Here is a 22,276-nt window from a genome sequence, read left to right on the forward strand (position 1 = left end):
GCAAATCTCCTTCTGGGGGACCCCGACTCATGGATCCTGATGTGCACGGTTAGAAACAAGGTCTCTGCTCTTTCCTTCCCACTAATGTACAGTGGGATATGTTTTCGACATTTCCCTCTGGATACCTCTTTCTCTGGGGAGTGGAGAAATAGAGGCTCTGCAAGTACGATCCCCAAACTCAAAGTCCTCTGCTGCCTTCCTCTTCTCCAGCAGTCTGAAAGCCCTCATGCTTGTGTCCTCCTCCTCCTGGTGCCTCCCCGCTCTCCTTCCGGATTGCCTCTGGCGACTCCCCCACCCCCAGTCTTCCCACTGGGGCTGGCTGGAGGTGGCATCCTCAGAGGCGTTACCAGTCTCCTTTAAACTGGATCCTTACCTTGGGGAATCTTTCCTTGTACACATGATTCATCATTATTATTTCACTGTCAAAGGAAACTGGTGACCGTCCAGGACTAAATAAGAAAGAAACAACTGTATTACTTTAGTGCCAGGGAACCTTCAAGGAGAAAGATGCCCATCCCCAAAGCCCGTGCCCACCCACTGTCTGCAACACCCACACACTCCCACCTTAAGGAGTGCTGAGTTCCAGAGCCTTTCTTATTCCTGGAGCTGCCAGCACTGTTCAGCTCAAAATTGTGCCATCTGGAGCTAGACTACCTTCCTGTAAGAGGCCTGGCCTTCATAAAGACTTCTGCCAGGGCCTGAAAAGGCCTAGACAGGAGGAGACCACTCTTGAGGCCACTGGTGGTTCTTCTAGGATCATCTCCTCCAGAACAGGACTCTCTGGGTCTTCTTTGCTTTGGCCAGTGGGGTTGGGCATACCCCAGCATGTTCTAGGAATCAAATCAAATCAAACCACCACCAAAACAACCAAAGGAAGAACAGTGTATACCTGCATCTTTTCTAAACAAGCTGCATCCAATGGGGCTAACTTAGCTCTCACCTGGGAAATGAATGAGGCCAGTCCAGCCAGCCCGTAGTGAATTATAAACCTGGGTCATCTAAATCTTCCCCTTTGGCTCATGTGTGATTACATCCTCTTAAAGGATTTCAGAGTTTGAGCCACACAACTGAATGGCTATTTGGGTCCTGCCCAGTTTGGTGCCCGACATGCGATCCCAGCTGAGCTATGTTCAGAACCGTTCTTTTCTGCCTTTCCTCCCTACAGTAGGCCATGGTCTGCCTGCTACATTAATGCACATGACCCAGCATTTTAAGAGTAATCCTCAGGGATTTCCCAGAGGTACTGTAGTCCTCTCAGTCTCAAATGGCCTAAAAGGCACCCCTGTCTCTGTGTGGAGTGTGAAGAGCACCAAGATTCAGACGTTCCTCTGTATGAGACAAAGAAACACACTGGGCTCCACACTCCACACTCCTTCAGTTGTATGTCTGACCCTTTGCACTGCAGTCCCAGTCATTATTCTCACCAATCTGAACTTGAACCAGTCTTTGTGGTCTGGCTCAGCTCACTGGCACTTGCAGTGCCAACATGACCTGAGGGGATTCTTCCTGGAAGGCACTGCTCCTCTGGGCCCCCACCCTGAACATGTTAACCAACTTATTTCCCAGGGACCCTGGAAATCTGAGCTCGACCATTTAAAGCCATGATCATTTTATTCTCCATCCTCTCCCTTAACCTGGAATTCTGGCACAGATTTACCACCTAATGCCAAAGAGAAGAGCTGATTTAATCTATGGAATACACAGATAAATCAGCTGTTAAGGTTTGTTTGGTTTGATGAGCCCAGGTGATTCAGGGAAATGAGATAGATTTAGATGGGCATTTAGTTCTGCTTCTGCAATGGGCTTCTTCCCCATTGAGTCAGCCACAAGTGTCCTCAGAAGCAACTTTTTTAGTTGGCCTAGTTTATATATGCTGGGCCTCTGGGTTCCATCAGAGGAACCCATCACCATCACCATCAGTTCCATCACCATCAGAATGGATGACACTATTACTCTCCTTTTACTGAATGGATTCCAAAGTACATTTCTACTGCCAACTACTTTCAAAGGGAAAAAGAGGGACCCCTTGACAGCATCTTCAGGCACCTCTTGTGATGGTGAGTTGAGCTGTACCCAATACCAAAGGGCTTGAGCTTCACTGCACTTGACTCATTTGAGCTGTGCCCATGTGCTAGGCCAGGGGTTGGCAAACTACGGCCCGCAGACCAAATCTGGCCCACCAGCTGCTTTTATAAATAAACTTTACATAATGTCTGTGGATGATTCTGCACAACAGCAGAGTAAGTAGCTGCCAGAGATGATATGGCCTACAAAGTGTGAATTATTTACTACCTTGCCCTTTATGGAATAAGTTTTTTGACTCCTAGGCTGTGCAGACAAGCTGAACTCCACGGGTACCAGGGCAGTGGGTGGAGAGCACCCTCACCTGAGGCTGCGGGAGCGGGGCCGCAGGGCCGGGGACTGCCGTCCTTCCTCATCGGGTACACTCTCTGTGCTAAAATGCTTCGTCAGAAAGTGCAGCTCATCGGCTGTAGGCTGGAAGGGCAACTGGTGCAGCTTTTCCTGCGAGGAGCATGATGACTAGAGGGGACAACATTTTAAAAAAGCATTAAAGACATGTCTAAGGCAGTCTAGAAGTGGAGAAGGACTGATAATGGTCAGTGGCTCCCCAGTCAACGTAAACCTGAAGTCAGCCCACAGCCAGCATGCTTCCCCTCGCTCCCTTGAGCCTCCACTGTGCATGATCCCGTTCATCTCTATCCTTCAGAGCTCTCAGTTCTGACGAAGCCAATATACTATTGTCCTTCATGAGCCTTGCAGGGGGCCAGACCCAGACATTCATGAGGTGTGACAGCTCCCCAACTACTTAGGGAGCCTTTTTAGGTGGCAAAAAGCAGATTCTTCCACGTGGACCCTTTGCCCTCAGTGAAGCTTTTGGCTAGTTAGAATGGAAAGTAATTAATAAATCATGCTTCCTGGCTTATTAGGAAATGTTCTAGGTATGCCCAGCCTACAAATGACATCCCCATAAGTTTTCCCTTCTACAACACCTTGGGAGAGCCCCAGGATGGCTCAGCAATGTTTCCTTTAGGCTGTTACCCAGAGGGCAACTGGCTTTGCTGCAGCTGTGAAGGCTTTGCCCAGGCTCTAGGGACACCAATAGGCAAGAAAATCCAGCAGGAAAGAAAATTATTTTTAGATCTAGAACCCAAAGATTAGACTTGACCTGAAAACAATTAAGAATTCTAAACATGGCCCATCGATTGAGATTCCAGAGTCACAAGAGACCATTTGAGGGAGTGAGCTGTGCTATTACAGGCATCCCACCAATGCAGCCATTGCCGTGGCAGCCCCGGTCGGCACCTGGATCAGTGAACTCCCACCCTTACCTGACAAGACTGGCTACAGCAGCAGCAAATCTAACACTATTGGCTCAATTTCTGTTCACCAACTGATGAAGGATCTGGGGTTAAATGTCTAAATTCATTTACACTCAAAGCTGCAGTGCCACACCAAGAAAACTCTGTTGCCACACGTAAGCCTTAATACCAAGTGAGAAATCAAAATTTTTTTTGACTTACAGTGCACACTTCTCTCATGGAATCCTATAATACATAAAGCTGTAAACAGCTAGTGGGAAGTTTTCATGAGGCTCCGTCTTGGTCACATTTTTATAAATGATTTGGATAGAAGTCGCAAAAAGTATTCTCACCCAACTGCAACTAACATGAAGCAAAATTGGTATTTTAAGGTATTCCAATAAAATAAGCTGGAGCAATGGGTTGAGTCTATTAAACCTTACTGAACAGTAATATATATATATAATAAATACATGACTCTTACTTTGGGTCTCAAAAATCACCTGTTTGAGTAAAGGATTATGGGGAAGGGATATTTACTAGGGAAAGATCTGAAACTAAACAGCTGCCAAAAGACCAGTGAGATCTTTGGATTAATTTAAGAGTAAAATCTAGGACTTTCCTGGTGGTCCAGTGGTTAAGACTCCGTGCTTTCACTGCAGGGGGCACGGGTTCAATCCCTGGTTGGGGAACTAAGATCCCACATGCAGCACAGAGCAGCCAAAAAAATAATAATAAAACAATTTTAGAAAAGAGTAATATCTAGGTCAAGGGAGGAAATGATAACTTCTTTTACCTGCTTGGGATTTATGAATACAAACTGAGCTGAGAAGACCTGAAGAATGGTGGAAGACATGGAGAAACGGGTCATCCAGTCTGTGGCCTACAAAGCCTAAAATATGTGCCCTTTACAGAACGTGTTTGCCAATTTGTCATCCTGGCTTCAATTAAATGTTACTCAATGAGGAAGACTCATTTTAGGGTCAATTGTGCATAGTGGCAGTTAGGACATTTGTTGTGTTTTAGGCTAAAATCTTCTCTAAAAGAGATATAACTAGAAGTTTTAGAGACAGGCCCAATATTTTTTTTTTTGCTGATATACAATCAAACTTGAATATCAAATCACATTCATCCTCCCCTTCTTTTTTGAAAGGAAAAGGTGAAAAAGTTGGAGGAGGGTCTACCAGGCCTTTGTGACATGGGGGGGGTGGTGTTATCTGCTCTTGGTTGCAATTCTACAAATAAAATAGGGGAGCAAGGGAACCGTGCTTAGGAGTCCCTGTGCCTGGCCTCGTGGGCAAAGCAAAAGTCCATCCTCAAGCCCTCTTCTGACTCCACTAGGAATAACTGACGCTCAGAAACATGCTGGTTAATTCTTTCCAAAGGCATTTAATGGATCTGACTATGGCTGTTAAGGGCCACCAGACCTCAGCAACCTCTTTGAGTTGGGCTTTGGAGAAAAAGTTGAGAACCATTTTGCAGCACTGTAGCGACAGGGAGCAATACCTGTAGGGAAGTATTTCCTCAGGGTGAAGGAGGTACGGCCACAGATTTGGCTACTTACTGAGACAGTAGAACTAGGAGTGTTGGTTCCATAGCCTGAAGAAGGCAAAGAGGCCAAAGACCAGCGCCGTCCATCGGTCCTATGTAAGAAAAGAATGTTAAGGCAGTTTCTACCGAACCCCACCCTGAGCCCAGGACCTGCCTGTCTTTCCATCAGGTTTTTTGGGGCAGTTGATTCATTGGTAGGCTCTTCTTGTCTCAAGACAGTACTGCTCAGTCCAGCACACGCTTTCATATCTCTTTCCTACATGGGGCCTATTGTTGTGTGTTTTCCACTGCAAAGACAGACATCTCTGACTATAAAGGAGTCCATAACTTTAAATAAGAATATCTGTTATGCAATACTATGGTTTTGGAATAAAAATCTTTATACTCTCAACTTATTCACTTTTAGCAATGACAGAGAAGCAATGACAGAGGACTGCAGCTAAAGGCATCATCACAAGGAGAGAACTGCCACTGAAATGCTAGTTCCTTTTTTGAAGGCTCCATGCGAAGGGTCCTTTGGTGTTCCCCAGGCCACTGGGTTGATAACCGGGAAGAAGCAAAACTACCACCTGGGTCTGAGTATGAATCAATAGATTGCAAATAGTCAAAGGCTACCCAGGACCCATTAGGACTCATAAATCCAATCTTTGAGAATGTTTGCCAAAGAATGACAGCAACCTTATGAAAGAAGAGTGAAGTGGCATAGCCTTGGCCATATATGAGACTTTGGGGCAGGCTTCTAGCTGCTCTTTAGAGGATGTGCTCTGAAGCTCTCATCACAGAGAACCACAGTTATCTGCTTTGCTTTAGAGAAGAAAGATCAAGCAAGTATCTGGTTTGAAGCTTTTATAACATGGACAAGTGATTCTTTCCTGGACTACAGGATGTGTTGTAACACAAATGTTCTTTCTTGTGGAGTTTAGGGGTACAGCCTGCTCTGGTTGAAGTTATAGAAAAACTTCTTTGATGTGACCCACAGAACCTAAGAACGTTAGCAATGGAGGACCTTTAGAAGTTAAGTTCAATACTCTCAATCTTCAGAGAAAACATTAAGACCCAGAGATCTGGATGAATTGTTCCAGGCTCCACAGTTAAAGGTGGGTGTGGGGAGGCATGGAGAGGAAGAAGGAAAAAAAGGAATCAATCTTGCCAGGGCTTCTCTTTTGGAAGCACTCCTCTCCACCCCCACCAATACCAAGCAGCTTTTCCTACTATGTTCTGTAAGGGGACAGCCGGGGGTTCCATGCCACATGCACATGACTCAAACTTCATGCCACCCAGGCAGCCGGTCCTGCTGGAACCTAGTCTCTGAGGCAAAGAAATGTCCAGGAGGCTGCTCAAACATGATATTCTCTCTGATCTCTCTTTTGGGTCCTGAGAGCTCTACACAAGGAAGCAAGTCAATTCCAGGAAAACAGAGCTCAGCAAAGATGGGACTAGTCTAACTCAGGGAGGCATTTCCCAAACCCTTGTCAAATACACTTCTCCACAGGTGATTTTTCCTCCTTCATACAGAAATGGGAACCAACTGCATGGCAGCCATTTTTCTGTAACCTGAAGAGCAGGGACCACCAGAGTCAGAAATGCCACTACAGGATGCCTCCATTTCCTCTGCCTGGTCATCCCACTGAGTGACTGAGGAAAGTTGTGGGAATGAGGGTGACCTGTCCCTGCGCTCAGAAGCTTGGAACTAAATATTTAGCAAATCCTGCCTTCTAAACATATGAGCACGGAGCCTTGGTTCCAGCAGGTAGAGGGGGCTCCCTTAGGGCCTCTTTGATAGAAATGAAAGGCCAAATGTTCATACCCACAGTCAGAGAAGACTCATCACAGCCAGTTCTCACCAAGCATAAAACCACAAACCATACTGTCTGGCCATGCATAGCAGTTTCCCAGCCCCTCTCCCCATCACGTCCGCTATTACCTGTCTGCTCTGTGGCCATGGCTGTAGTGAAAAGACATACATTAAAGTGAGAATCAAAGGGAACCAGAGAGACTGCTCTGTTTGACGCTTGGCATTTGGTCTAGCTTGGCAGAGACAAACCTTTTGTTTACGAATGTGTGTAAGTTAGTAGTGAAATTGTGTGACTAATGGGTCTATCCCTAGAGTTTCATTAAATCTGCCTTTTGTGTGATATTCCAAACTAATGTGATGCTATAAAGCTCATGCCCAACTTCAGTGATAGGAAACACAATTCCTGAGTACCTTGTTTCACAGGGTTGAAGTCTTCCTCCCCTCCCCCACCAATACCTAGCTACTTTTCCTACTATGTCTGGTAAGGGGACAGCCTGGGGTTCTGTCTTCCACACATACGACTCAGACTTCAGGCCACCTAGCACAGACCTGTGTGGATCTCAGTGGTAATACCAGGTCCCAAAGCCCCCGGCTGATCCTACTCCTAAAGCCCAGGGAATGATGCAGACACAGGACACCAATGGAACATGCTATTCCCTCTGCATGGATTGGTCTACACATCTACACACCTGCATCCTCACTCCCAACATGGCAGGCTCCTTCTTATCCTTCAGGTTGGCTTAAAAGTCACTCCTTCCGAGAGGCCTTACATGACCACCCAGTACAGACTCTCCAGCCTCATTCCCTTCCTACTCTTTTAGGCAGCATCATGTTCTTTCCCTTCACGGTGCTTATCACAGGTTACAGCTATATATTTGTTTGTTTGCTTGTTCGTTATTCTTCCCCACCACTCATTCAATCAATAAGCACTGACTGAGTGCTTATTATATACTAGCAGACATATTTTCAACATATTAAGGCATCTCTATTAAAGGTGCTTTGATTCTGGTTGAGAGGAAACAGAAAACAAATAAGAAACTACAGTCAGCCCTCCTTATCCACGGGTTCTGCATCTGTAGATTCAACCGACACTGAATCAAAAATATTCAGGAGAAAAAAAATCCAGAAAGTTCCACAAAGCCAAACTTGAATGTGCTCCGTGCCAGCAACTATTCACACTGTATTTAAAACTACTTACATAGCATTTACATTGTATTAGGTATTATAAGTAATCTAGAGATGATTTAAAGTATACAAGAGGATGTGCATAGGTTATATGCAAATACTATGCCATTTTATATAAGGGATTTAAACATCTGTAGACTTTGGTATCCACCAGGGTCCTGGAACCAATCCCCTCTGGATACCGAGGGGTGACTGTATCAGGCATTGAAAAGTACTAGTTTGGAAATAAAACTGGATGGTTTGCTGGAGAATGATGAGGGGGCTCCTTTATATTGTATGGTGAGGGAAGGCCTCTCTGGGGAGTTGACATTTAAGATGAGAAATGAAAGACAAGAAGGAGTTAACTAGGCGAAGACCTGAGGGAACAGCATTCCCTCAAAGGGAACAACAAGTGCACAGACTCTACTAAGTCTACTAAGTTTCTAGAAAGTTAGGGCTCTGTCTGTCTGGTGCCTACTATATAACTAAGTACCCAGCATGTGCCTGGGCTTACTGGGTACTCAGTAAACATTTACTGAATGAATGGGAAATGACTCAATGCCATTTACAGAGAATGGTCACAGGTCCTACTGTCCCAGCTCAGACCTAATCTGAGGCTACAGTTCAAACACAATCAAGGCAGGAAGTCTGGGATAAGTTAGACTTTCAGCTGGGCTGGAAAGCAAATGCATCCATCCATTATATACCTATACTGTAAGTGTTCCTATCTGGATCCTTAGTTAACTAACGAAGTTACACAGGGTAGGAGAGGTGAGTCCATGGAACAAACTCTGACGATACTTGCTTTGAGTAAGGCAATTGGGTCAGGAGGGGCACCCAAGTCAGCCATCAAACTTCTCCCAACCTGTCCACGTCCTTTTCAGCTCACAGAATCCTGGAGAGGAAGGGGGTGGATTTCTTCTGGGTTGCCATTTTAACAGTGAGTTAATGCTGTTAAATTAGGAATCTGTTCTTTTTCTGTTATCTCTTTTAAAAAAGTAGTCTGAGTACTACTACTACTACTCTGATCTCAAGATGTATATATCATTCTCCATCCATTAGAGGCTCCAAATCTGGAGCCATGATTTTTTTGGAGGTCTTAATACCAAAGACTGACTCTAACCAAGAATATTTTTAAAAATAAAAATAAAAAATAAAGTCAAAGAACGTGAATGCTGCCAAGAAAGAATTTTAGAGATGTTCTGAAAAGTAAATAATTTGTATAAGAAGTCTTGGGGGACTTCCCTGGTGGCGCAGTGGTTAAGAATCCGCCTGCCAATGCAGGGGACGCTGGTTCGAGCCCTGGTCTGGGAAGATCCCACATGCCGCGGAGCAACTAAGCCTGTGTGCCACAACTACTGAGCCTGCGCTCCAGAGCCCGCAAGCCACAACTACTGAGCCTGCGTGCCACAGCTACTGAAGCCTGTGCGCCTAGAGCCCGTGTTCCGCAACAAGAGAAGCCACCGCAATGAGAAGCCCGCGCACCACAACGAAGAGTAGCCCCCACTCACCGCAACTAGAGAAAGCCCACATGCAGCAACGAAGACCCAACACAGCCAAAAATAAACAAATAAATAAATGTATTTAAAAAAAAACAAAAAGAAGAAGCCTTGGTATATGGATTGACTCATGTCAATCAGCTCAGTACTTCTCCAGGGGCCAGGTGATACCCTGGCAATGGGCTGAACTGTCAGGATTGCTACCATGGGCCAGGGATAAGTTGATATCATTTCCAGAAATAAGTGAAATGTGAGGAATACAAGCGTGGCTCTGCAACACACCAAATCTTTCTAAATTCATGGGAGGATAAGTGAAGACCTGGTAGTCTCTTTATCCCCAAGGAGGGAGGCATAAATGGCCTTTTCTAGTTCCCTGGAACTACCTGAGTTAGAGGAATAAGAGTATAACTTTGGGTCCTCCTGGGAGGAGAACCCATTTTCTCATCGATCACTCTAGGATAGCTTTTAGGATATCACTCTAGGATAATGTTTTCGAACATACCCTCAGGAAACCAGGGACTTGTGCTTAAGATTATAAAATAAATTCACTTCTAATATCTACTTGCCCTTTTGAACATTCAAACACAAATACCTACGGTGTTTGGAAAGCAAAGCTTGAACAAGATGTTTATGACCTGGGCGAGGAAAGCAGGAAAGGAATTTTGATGGCTGGTAGACCAAGGTAACACACTTGGAAGGGCAGTGCCTCAAAGGAGGAAGCTGATATTTAACTGACATTCATGCAAATGCCACACGTTAGTCACAGAGGAGTTTTTCTATCAACTTACCTACGGGCAGGAACAAAGGAAAAGTGAGCAGGTGCATTTGGAGAGAAATTCCGGGGGCTGTCCAAAGGACTGTTACCTGTGGACAAGGAAAGTAAAAGAAATCCTTTGTGAGGTTTGCTTCTGAGGAGGGTTGAGATGATAATAACCTTCAGGGAAGAAATCAGCCCCTAGCATCGGCAATTAGCATTATATGGTTATTTTTCCAGGTCCACCATTAGTTTAGTGATTCTCTCTGCAAAAATTGGCAGCCCAGAGGTTTCTCCCTTGTTCCCAAGTTGCCTGTAACCATCTATGCTTCTCAGACATCTGTTTTAGATCTAGCAGCAACCTGCCCTCCTTGGAACACCTCAGGTTCCAATCTGCCTATTCAAGTTAACCCAACTTTCCAAAGGCTTGAACTCATTCAGTACAGATAGCACGGCCAAACGCTCACACTTCTCAAAGGGCAAAGGGACTCCTGGCCTGAAGGTCTCTTGCACATATATCTCTGCACACTGCATCCAAGGGGCTAACCCAGAAATATGTGTGCTTAAGCGAAAATGAAGTTCTCAGGAGAGCAGTGCTCCTTAAACAGTCCATACACAAGTCCCCCAAGTCTGCAAAGCATGCCCAACCCCTTCACAGTGTAGGAATTATCTCTCTTTATTAGTTTTCACATGTCCCTTATAACTTGTAAACTTATAGCTCAGAAGCTTTGAACAAAACTGTGTGCTTACCTTAGCGCTATGACCACAATTCTCCTAAAAACCTAAGCCTGCCATACTTCTTTGGTCTAACTTCCAGCTGGGGGCTGGTACTTAGGAGGAACTGTCAACATGTCTCTACCCAAAAATCATGTTGAAGTAAGCACCATACTCTATGATGTGCTAACCACTCTGCCAATCCCTGCCCACCTCCCCACTTCTGTGCTCACCTCTATGAACCAACACTGGCTATGAGGAACTGCTATCCAGGGACCTGGTAGTTCACCATGCCCTGGATTTTTCTTGGGCAGTTTATTTCCTGTATAGGGTATGACTGTTCCAAGGTGCCACGAAGCTGTCCAGGTGTTTCTCATTATCTCCATTCAGCAGGTGTGGATAGCACTTGCCTTTCTGTACTGATCTTGGAAAAACCAGCCTCTCAAACAATGCCCCCCAACCCTATGCAGCACCTCTGTATCAATTATATAAAGGCACTCTCTTTAGGAGAACTAGTGAAGAAGAGGCATTTTCAGCTTCCACTCACTCCCTTGACAGGGATCCCCAATGAGGTGTACAACCTTATGCTCTCAACCTAGTACCAACTCTGGGTTTCCCATGTGTCTAGGGCTATCTCCTACAATCTATCCCACCTCCTGGCTGGCACATGCCACCAGGGTGTGAGAAAAGTGATTTAGAACAACTGTTTCCTTAGGCAGGACTTAAAAAGAATCAGGCCTCCTCAGAATTATCAAGGTCTTAAAAAAAAAAAAAAATCCCTATTCTTTTTAAATAGTGTCATCTCAGAGATTAAAAAGTACCTTCAGTTTGATCCCTGACATGTAAAACTAGATGCCCTTTGTTGGTTCCCAAAACCACCCAGCTAAAGCCTCAAGGAAATCGCCGGACATGAGTATCCTACAAACAATGACCAGTCTTCCAAGGACCAGGTGTGGTGATGGTTATCGGGAAGAACATGAATCCTCCAGGTGCTCACAGTAAAGCTAGGGATTCACAGAACACACATATGTCAGAAATAACTAACACTAAGAGGAAATAAAGCTGTAAACAACAACAACAACAATAATAAAAACCAGCACATCACTGAGCTGTGAGACAACTTCAAGCAGACTAATAATCCTTAAAGGAGAAAAGAGTGGGGGAGCAGAAAACATATTTGAAGAAATAATGGCTGACAGTTTTCCAAATTTGGTGGAAAAAAACTATAAACGCACATATCTAAGAATCTCCAAGAACCCTGAGAGAAAGAGGAAGAAAACTATACCAAAGCACATTATAATCATATTGCTCAAAACTCATGATAAAAAGAAAAATTTTAGAAGCAGTTGGGAGGTGGATAGGGGGGTAAGAAAGACATGTTATATACAGAGAAACAAAGATAAGGATTATAGCAGACTTCTCATTGAAAACAATGCATGAAGGCAATGGAACATCTTTAAATTAATGAAAAAAAAAACACAAATCCTACCAACCTAGAATTCTATACCAGCTATTGTGTAATAAAGAATCTGGTGGCGTTTGTCCCCAGTTCCTGGGAATGTGCCTCTAAATCTTTGCAATTTCCCAAGTGATGGGAGTGTCTTTGTTATTTATGGTGAGGCCAGACAGTTTATGCAAATGAGATGACCAATCATGTGACTAGAGGGCTGGGGCTTTAAGCCATCTGATATTACTCTGACCTCCAGGGAATGGAGGGGTGCTAGAGACTGAGTTCAATCACATAGCCAATGAATCAATCAATCACACCTACGTAATGAAACCCCAATAAGCACTCTGGACACCAAAGCTTTGATGAGCTTTCCTGGTTAATAATACTCTGCGTACTGTTACACACCAGCGTGCCGGGGGATTGATGCATCTAGACTTCATGGAGAGAAGGCACTGGAAGCTTCACACGTGGGACCCTCCCAGACCTCACCTTATAAGTCTCTTTTTTTGGCTGATTCTTTTATTTATTTGGCTGCATTGGGTCTTAGTTGTGGTGCACGCAGGCTCTTTGTTGTGGCGCACAGGCTCAGTACTTGTAGTGCGCAGCCTCTCTAGTTGTGGCGCGTAGGCTCCAGAGTGCACGGGCTCAGTAGTTGTGGCGTGTGGGCTCTCCAGTTGTGGTAAGCAGGCTCTAGAGCGTGCTGGCTTAGTTGCCCTGTGGCATGTGGGATCTTAGTTCCCCGACCAGCGATCAAATCCATGTCCCCTGCATTGGAAGGTGGATTCTTAACCACTGGACCACCGGGGAAGTCCCTGGCTGGTTCTTAATGCACCCTTTTTGCTATAATAAAACTGTATTTGTAAGTATAGTGCTTTCCTGAGTTCTGTAAGTCATTCTAGCAAATTATTAAACCTGAGGAGGTAGTGGGAACCCTTGAATTTGTATCCAATTGGTCAGAATTATGGGTGGCCTGGGAATCACCAAGCATGGATGTCTAAAGTAATGATAGTTTTGTGGAGGACTGTGCCCATAACCTGAAAAGTCTCGCCTAATTCTGGGCAGTTAGTGTCAGAAGTCATTGCACCAGTGAAAATATTTTAAAAATATTTTTAAAAAACAAAGGTGAAATAAAGATATTTTCAGATAAAAAAGCCAAACGAAATCCTCAACAGAAGACTGCACTACAAGAAATATTTTTAAAATTTCCTTTAGGCAGAAGGAAAATAATACCAGGAGGAAATATAGATCTACACAAAAGAATGAAGAGCACTGGAAAAGTTAGCTATATGTGAAGTGGTTTAGTATGGTGATAAAGATATATACTATACATGCTAATCCAACCACTCAATAACAAAGAGTTATAGCTCATAAGCCAATAAAGGATATGAAATGGAATAAAAAACACTAAACCCCAAATAAAAGAGCAAAAGAGCAAAGAAGAAAAAACAGATGGTACAATTAGAAAACAAATAGGAAGGTGACAGATTTAAACCAAACCATATCAACAACAATAGTAAGTAAATGTAAATAGTCTAAAAGCCCCAATTAAAAGACAGAGATTGTAAGACTGGATAAAAAAAGAAAGAACTTATTAAATAAAGTATCAATATTCATAATCATTCAAAAAAGAAAAGATCAGTCTCAGATATTTCACTGATAAATTTGACCAAACACTTAAGGAAAAAATACCAAACAACAGCAGAATATACATTCTTTTCAAGTGAACATGGAACATGTACTAAGAAGGATCATATTCTGGTCCATAAAACAAGATCCAATAAATTTAAAAGAATTCAAGACATATAAAGTATGTTCTCTGACCACAATGAAGTTTAATTAGAAATCAGTAACAGAAAGACCTTTGGAAAATCTCCAAATATTTGGAAACTAAACAACACACTTCTGAATAATTTGTGGGTCAAAGCAGAAACGAAAAGGGAAATTAGAAAAGTATTTTAAACTAAATAAAAATGAAAACATATCATATCAGTTAAAGCAATTCCATAGCAGGAAAATTATATCACTAAATACCTGTATTAGAAAAGAATGACTCAATTCAGTGACCTCAGCTTCTATCTTAAGAAATTAGAAAAAGAGCAAATGAAACCCAGAATAAAGGAAAGCACAAAGATAACTGAAGAAATCAATTAAAAAACAAAGAAAAACAATAGAGAAAATTAGCAAAACCATATACAGATCTTTTAAGATCAATAAACTATAGACATACTGATCAGGAAAAAAAGAGAGAAGACACAAAATACTGACATCAGGAATGAAAGAGGTGACATCCTACAGATTGTACAGATATCAGAAGAATAATCAGGCAATATTATGAACAAGCTTATGTCAATTAATTTGACAATTTAGATGGAATTGAAATTTTTATTAAAGATACAAACCACCAAAGCTCATTCAGAAACAGATTACCTGAATAGCCTTGTATCTATTAAACAAATTAAATTTATTCTTTAGAACCTTCCCACAAAGAAAACTCCAGGCCAAGATGGCTTAACTGAAGAATTCTACCAAACATTTAAGGAAGAAATAATAACAATTCTACACAAACTCTTCCAGAACACTGAGAAGGGAATCCTTCCCAACTCATTGTATGAAGTTACCATTACTCTTAATACTAAAACCAGCCAAAGATGAATATATTGTACATTCTCAACAAAATTTCAACAAATCAAATCCAACAATATATTAAAAGGATAATACATTATGACCAAGTAGGGTTTATCCCAGGAATACAAGTTGGTTTAAAATCTGAAAAATCAATGAATAAACCCCACCATAATAATAGACTAAAAAAGAAAAACCGTAATATCATTGCATTAGACACAGAAAAAGCATTTGACAAAAATCCAACAACCATTTTTCATAAAAACTTTCTCCAAACTAGGAACAGAAGGAAACATTCTTAAATTGATAAAAGGCATCTATGACAAACCCATAGCTAACATTTCCTTAATGGTGAAGACAAAATGGTCTAGGATCGGAAATAAGGTAAGGATGTCCATGCTCACTATTTCCATCCAAAACTGTACTGGAGGATCTAGTGAGTGAAATAGGCGATAAAGCGAAATTTTAAAAAGTATCCAGATCAGAAAGGAAGAAAAAAAATTGTATTTATTCATAGACAACATGATCGTCTATGTAGAAAATCTGACAGAATCTACAATAAAGCTACTTATAATAAGCAAGTTTAGCAAGGCTACAGGATATAAGATCAATATACAAAAATCTACTATATTTCTATATACTAGCAACAATCAGAAATTGAATATAAAAGCAATACCATTTACTGCATTAAAAATATGGAATACTTAAGAGGTAAACTTGACAAAAGATGTACAAGAGCTATACAAAACAGTGTTAAGAGAAATTAAAGACAGGCTAAATAAATGGGGAAATAGCCCATGAGTAAGAAGAGTCAATATTAAGAAGTCACTTCTCCCCTAACTGATCTACACGTTTAGCATAATCAAAATCAAAATCCCAACTGCCTTAAAAAAAAAAAAAAAAGACTATTTTAAAGAGCAGTTTTAGGTTCACAGCAAAATTGAGCCAAAAGTACAGAGATTTGCCATATATTCCCTGCCCTCACTCATGCACAACCTTCCCCACCAGTTGCCTTTTGGATAAGCTGCTTTTAAAATTCACATGGAAATGCAAAGGACAAGAAGCCAGACAAAAAAAAGAATACATACTATGTGATTCCACTTAGATAAAAATACTACAAAATTCATACTAATCTATAAGTGACAGAAAGCAGATCAGTGGTTGCCTGGAGATGGAAGGAATTATAAAAGGACACTGCAGAAACTTTTGGACATGATGGATATAGTCACTATTTTGATGGTGGTGATAGTTTCACAGATGTATAAGTATGTCAAAAGTTATCAAAATGTATGCCTTAAAACAAATATTTTAAAAATTAAAATTTATTTTATTCATGTTATACAATTTTTTGCTTTTTTAAAAAAAGTGCAGTGTGACTGAAGATGGTTCATATTTTTAGAAATCTTAGGTCTTTTGCAGTTTGGTTTTTAAATTTAGATTTTGTGATTGGTTTTATTATAGGTGGAAAATAAACCTCACAGACATGTAGCTCCCAATGAAAGTAGTACATTATTGGCTCTGTTTATTAGATCATTTCAATTCTATTCAAAGGGTGATAAAACTTTCTTCTGTGACGTCAAGCAGTTTTTCTCGGAAACTAATGGAAATATTTAATAATTTTTTTAAAAGTTTATTTATTTATTTATTTATTTATGGCTGCACTGGGTCTTCGTTGCTGCACGCGGGCTTTCTCTAGTTGCAGTGAGCGGGGAATACTCTTCGTTGTGGTGTGCGGGCTTCTCATTGCAGTGGCTTCTCTTGTTGCGGAACACGGGCCCTAGAGCACGCGGGCTTCAGGAGTTGCGGTGCATGGGCTCAGTAGTTGCAGTGCGCGGGCTCTAGGGCACGCAGGCTTCAGTAGTTGTGGCATGGGTTCAGTAGTTGTGGTGCACGGGCTTAGCTGCTCCTCAGCATGTGGAATCTTCCCGGACCAGGGATGGAACCCGTGTACCTGGGGTTGGCAGGCAGATTCTCAACCACTGCGCCACCAGAGAAGTCCCTACTTGCCTGTTTTTGAACCCCTGAAGGCATTTACCAGAATTAAGGGCACCATATGGTACATCTTTATTCCAGTGTCAATGAAGTAAGTACTTATTAATTTATCAGTTATTAAGGTTTATACATTTGTTCGTTAGAACATTTTAGAGTTGGTTCACAATTCAACATTTTATATACCAAATACTGCCAACATCACAGAAAGGAAATGGCTTGCAAGTTATGGGGGTAGTTGCCAGGACATAGTCCAAAACAGATCTCTATGTATGTGATTGTAATCTTTGGCAAAAAGCATCTATGGTTCAGGGGTAAATAACAATGGATTCCTACCACCTGGAAGCTGATGAAATAATAAACAGATTATAACAAGCATTCCTCCCAACTGGCCAGGCTCCAATACACTTTTCAAAAAAGGTACTATTCTGACACTAACTGGGTGTACTGCAATTCCATTCTGACACCAACCACACACAGTTAGCACAGACCCAACAGGTTTAGGGCAAAGTCCTTAACGAGACTGCCTCACTTCCTATACCAGCCATAAATCTTGGGAGGAGGGAGGTGCCTGTAGTTGTGACCCACTGACTATAAATTTGGAGGTTTCCTTGCCTTCCTTGCCTTCCCCCAGCTGCAATAATTCACTAGAACAACTCACAGAACTCCGAAAGTATTATATTTACTATTACAGTTTTAGTTTAGAGGATGTACACAGGTGAAGTCAGGGAAGGAATGCAGAACTCCTGTGTCCTCTCCTTGTGGAATCTGGGTACGTCCCCCTTCCAGCACATAAATGTGTTCACCAACCAGGAAGCTCTACTCTGAGCTTTGGTGTCTACAGTTTTCAATGGAGTTTCACTACACAGGCATAATTGATTAAATCACTGGCTACACAATTGAACTCAATCTCCAGCTCCTTCCCCTCCCCATGAGGTTGGTCTGGACCAAAGTCCCAACTTTCTAATCATATGGTTGGTTTTCCTGATGACCAGCCGCCATCCTGAAGCTATCTAGGGGGCCACCCTGAGTTACCTCATTGGCATAACAAAGACACTCTATCACTCAGGAAATTCCAAGGTTTTTAGAAGCTCTGTGCCAGGAACCTGGGATAAAAACTGTAGAAATTGTTTATTATACAGGTGCTAAGGCCTAAAAAGTTTGTGCTACCTTACTGTGTTTTCTCTACTTCTCCAATATTCATTTTGCCAAACAGCCAAAAATTACTAATATGAAGATTGTGACAGAATAAAATCAATAATTTGAATTGGTCTTCTTTTGAGGGAAGATCAAGATATTAGACTGTTAACATTTGAAGAAAATATTTAAATTGACCCTTCTTACTGAATTACATTCACAGTTCTGGCTCCAGAAAAAACAAAAAACAAAAAAAACACACATCATTGAGAAGAACTTTTCCTTAAAAACAACCAGAAATGGCTCAACAGGACAAAAAATTGATGGAAAATCCAGCAGCCCAGAAAGCAGGCTTTTTCAACTTTGTAGCAGTTGGAAAAAATAGTCAAAGACAAGTAATCATCCATCCCAGCAAAACAAGTTATAATAAAACATATAAACAAACAACTGGGAGCTGTCACCTACAAACCTGCACTTGCCATCTACCTCTACAAGGATCAAATTAGCCGATGCAGCTGCTGACCATCAACACCCCCTGAAAGGAGTTCAGGGTGGAGATCAGGAATGAGGCACTCTGTGCTCTAGGAAAAACTAGCAGAACAGGTTTTCAGATGGTTAGATATTTTCAGGAGAAGATTTTATGAACCCAATTCTTGCATCTATTCGTATCTAGAAAAGCACTAAAATCCTTCATGGTGACGCCTGCTCCTCGTAACTAACAGTAACCTTCAAGAGACTAGCAGAAACCTTCTGCAAAAATATGTGCTTGATTGCATGTACTCACCCTTTATCAAAATCACATATACACTGACCTCCCCCCCACCTCTTTGGAGAAGTTTCTCGGAGCTATCTGAAATGCTGTCTCTAAGGCCATAGTCCTCATTTTGCCCCCAATAAAACTTAACTCACAACTCTCACGTTGTGCATTTTTTTCAGCTGACAGTCAGTTGACCTTGAACTAGTTGTTTCATTTATACAGTTTAGCTAGTTATAAAGTAATATAATTATATAGCAAGCACCTGTATAAATACCATCCAGGTTAACAATGCCATCTTCCAAAATCCCTCTGCATAATCCTTCCAGTCAAAACCCCTCCCCACCCCCATTAAAGGTAAACACTACCCTGACTTTTATGGCAATCATTTCCTTATAGCTTTACCAACTAAATATGCAGCTCTAAATACTTGAGTTTAGTTTGTCTCAATTTAAAAAACTGATATGTAGGGAATTCCCTAGTGGTCCAGTGATTAGGCTCTGCACTTCCACTGCTAGGGGCCCGGGTTCGATCCCTGTTCGGGGAATTAAGATCCCACAAGCCACGTGGAGTGGCCAAAAAAAAGAGATAAGTCACATATCATAAAATTCACCCTTTTAAAGTGCACAGTGTAGCAGTTTTAGTATATTCACAAAGCTGTGCAACCATCACCACTATCTACTTCCAGAACATTTTTTATCACTCAAAAAAGAAACTGTACCTGTTGATAGTCACTCCTGATTCTGCTCTCCCCCAAGACTCTGGCAACCACTAATCTACTTTCTGTTCCTATGGAATTGCCTATCCTGGACATTTCATAGAAATGGAATCATACAATATGTGACCTTTTGTGCTCTAGTTTGTCTATTTTTAAACTTTACGTAAGAAAATGCCAAACTGTTTTTGCAAAATGGATGTACCAATTTATAGTTCCACCAGTGATGCTTAAGAGTTCCCACTGTTTCATATACTTATCTATACTTTGTTCTGTCATTTAAATTTAAGCCATGTTTGACAGTAATATAATGGCATTTCACTGTGATTTTATTTTGCATTTCCATAATTACCAATGAGATTAAAGTATCTTTTCACGTACTTATTGGCCATTTGGATTGCTTCTGTGAACTGCCTGTTCAAGTCTCTTGGCCATTTTTCAATCATACTATCTTTTTATTTATTGATTTGCTGGAGTCCTTTAAATGTTCTGAATCCAAGCCCTTTGTCAATTTTAAGTGTCATAATTATCTTCTCTCACTTTGTGGCTTGCCTTTTCATGGTACCTTTTGGTGACTAAAAATTCTAATGTATTCAAATGTATTACCTTTTTCCTTTATGTCCTTTACAAAAAATTCCCTTTATGTATTTCCAATTCCCTTTATGTCCTTTTAAAAAAATGAAGATGTTCTATTGCATACCTTCTAAAAGTTTAGTGTTTTGGCTTTCACATTTAAATCTACAATTCACGTATATGAAATCGTCATGTGTATACTTTAAATATCTTACCATTTTATTTATCAATTATACCTTACTGAAGCTGAAAAAAAACACTACAGTTCACCTGAACTGATTTTTGTGAAGTAAGAGCTAATTCTTTCAATTTCTCCATATGAACATCCAATTGTCCCAGTGTCACCTCTGTCATAAATCAAGTGTCCATATATGTATGGATTTGTTTCTGGGATCTTCTTTCTCCTTTCCCTAAATATATTCTTCTCTTCAATACTGCTTATTTAAGTTAAGGGTATCATCACTCATTAATCACCCAAACAGGAAATCTGGAGACAATCTAATCCCTGCTGATTTGATCTCATAAATTTTCTCATATTCAAATATTTTCTCCATTTCTAATACTTCCTTACATCTTGACAATGGCCAGGGCCTCTGAACTGGTCTTCTAAATGCCAGCATATCTTTACTTTTGTACTCCCAAGCACCCTGGACATACATTTAGTATAGCCTTTAACAAATTAGGTGAAACTTGACTGTCCCCTGTGGACACAGCTCTCCTTGCAGCTCTCTCAAGTAATGACTCTTTGCTTTCACACACCCCTTTGTATACCACTGGGCCGAAATATGGGGTAGGTATCCTGCTAGCTCCTCATGTTTTCTTCCAGGCACTCTTCAGCCCTACTTCTCTCTCCTGAAATCAAGACTAATATATTGACTGGCCCATACCAGTGTCTAAAAGGCATTTCAAACTTAAAATATTTAAGGGTTCCAAGGATCAGAGGTCCTGGAATCAAATTGGTTTTCGGGGGATGAGGTTTCTAGATGGCACAAGGTAGAAAGACTGGGTTAGTGCTTGGAGAGCAGGAAGAATGAAACTAAAGTTATGGAGACAGGGTCTAAAGTATAGGTATAGGGCATATGTGACCAAGGAAGTATGGAGGAGAAGCTCACTGGAAGACAGGAGTTCAAAGAACTGAAAGTCCTAAGAACTGAAAAGATCCTCAACATAAGTGTATTGAAACTATCAAGAATAACAGAGGAGTTAGAACTGAAGAGTAATAGTGAGTCAAGAACTAAGATATTTACAGCTGCAATGATGGGTAGTGAGTGATATAATTTAATGGCATAAGATTCAAAGTTTTAGGGCATTAGGAAGAAGAGAGGGAGAATAATGAAAAGACAAGGCCCAATGGTAGGAGGCCATGGGAGCGGTAAGAGCTAACACTTCAGAGGGCTGCAGACAGCCAGCGTTCTAACCCTTCCCTTTTCCCCAGGATTTCATTAGAACAAGATTGATGGACTATGAATTCCAGAAAGTACATTGGAAGAGTTTCAAGAGTCAGAGAGGGATGAGAAAAAGGGTCAGAGCAGGGAATGTTCAGAGATTTATAGGAGCTAGGAGTGTAGGAGACAGAAGGGGCAAATACCTGGGGGTTCCTGTGGTGACTGACAGGGATAAGGGATAATGAAATTAGCCCTAGTGGATTCAAGACTGATAAGAGGTGAGGAGGCTGCAAGTGTTAGGGAGTAAAGAGGAGTGGATTACTGGGGATTGCTCTTGACCCTGGATGATAGGGGCTGAAGGCTTAAGGAAGACACACTTTTAGTCCCATTACACTAGTTTAAAATCAGATGACATGTAACAAACATCATATAAACATGCATGCCCACTGACCTGTTAATCTTATTCTGAAAATATGACTCAGCAAGTTCACGCCTACATATAATTTTTAGACAGTCTTTATACATATATACAAGAAGAACATAAGGAAGGATGTTTGTTGCAAAATTGACTATAACAGTGAAAAAATTGAAAACAATCTAAATGTCTGTGCTAGTTACCAACTTAATACCTCTCAACTCCAAATTCATCCTTTAATACCTGCTCTGCCACAGAGGAGAGAATTCCTTTAGGTACTTCCTTTATAGTGAACATAATATTAAACTTTCCCAGTATAGGGTGCTGGAGAGACACTGTAGAAGGAAGAGGCTCTGGGTGCAGTCCCAGCAACTGCGCCTTCAGTCAGTAGTGTGGCTCAGTAGTGTGTCAGTGAGGACAGGCAGGGGTGCTCTGACCT

General features: G+C 41.5%; 1 protein-coding gene across 4 annotated transcripts in view; it reads right to left on the reverse strand.

Annotated features, from left to right (window-relative positions):
• MAST2 (microtubule associated serine/threonine kinase 2) overlaps nt 1-22,276 on the reverse strand; it is a 250,452-nt gene that overhangs the window by 21,829 nt on the left and 206,347 nt on the right. For all 4 annotated transcript variants that reach the window (XM_061184277.1, XM_061184276.1, XM_061184275.1 and 1 more), the window contains 4 exons: nt 10,118-10,193; nt 4,885-4,963; nt 2,387-2,541; nt 374-449 (listed from right to left, as the gene is read on the reverse strand). In XM_061184277.1, the coding sequence (XP_061040260.1) occupies nt 374-449; nt 2,387-2,541; nt 4,885-4,963; nt 10,118-10,193 (386 nt within the window). The remainder of the gene's footprint in view (nt 1-373; nt 450-2,386; nt 2,542-4,884; nt 4,964-10,117; nt 10,194-22,276) is intronic.

This window comes from Eubalaena glacialis, chromosome 3, assembly GCF_028564815.1.
Source record: "Eubalaena glacialis isolate mEubGla1 chromosome 3, mEubGla1.1.hap2.+ XY, whole genome shotgun sequence".
In the NCBI taxonomy this organism is placed as follows: domain Eukaryota; kingdom Metazoa; phylum Chordata; class Mammalia; order Artiodactyla; family Balaenidae; genus Eubalaena; species Eubalaena glacialis.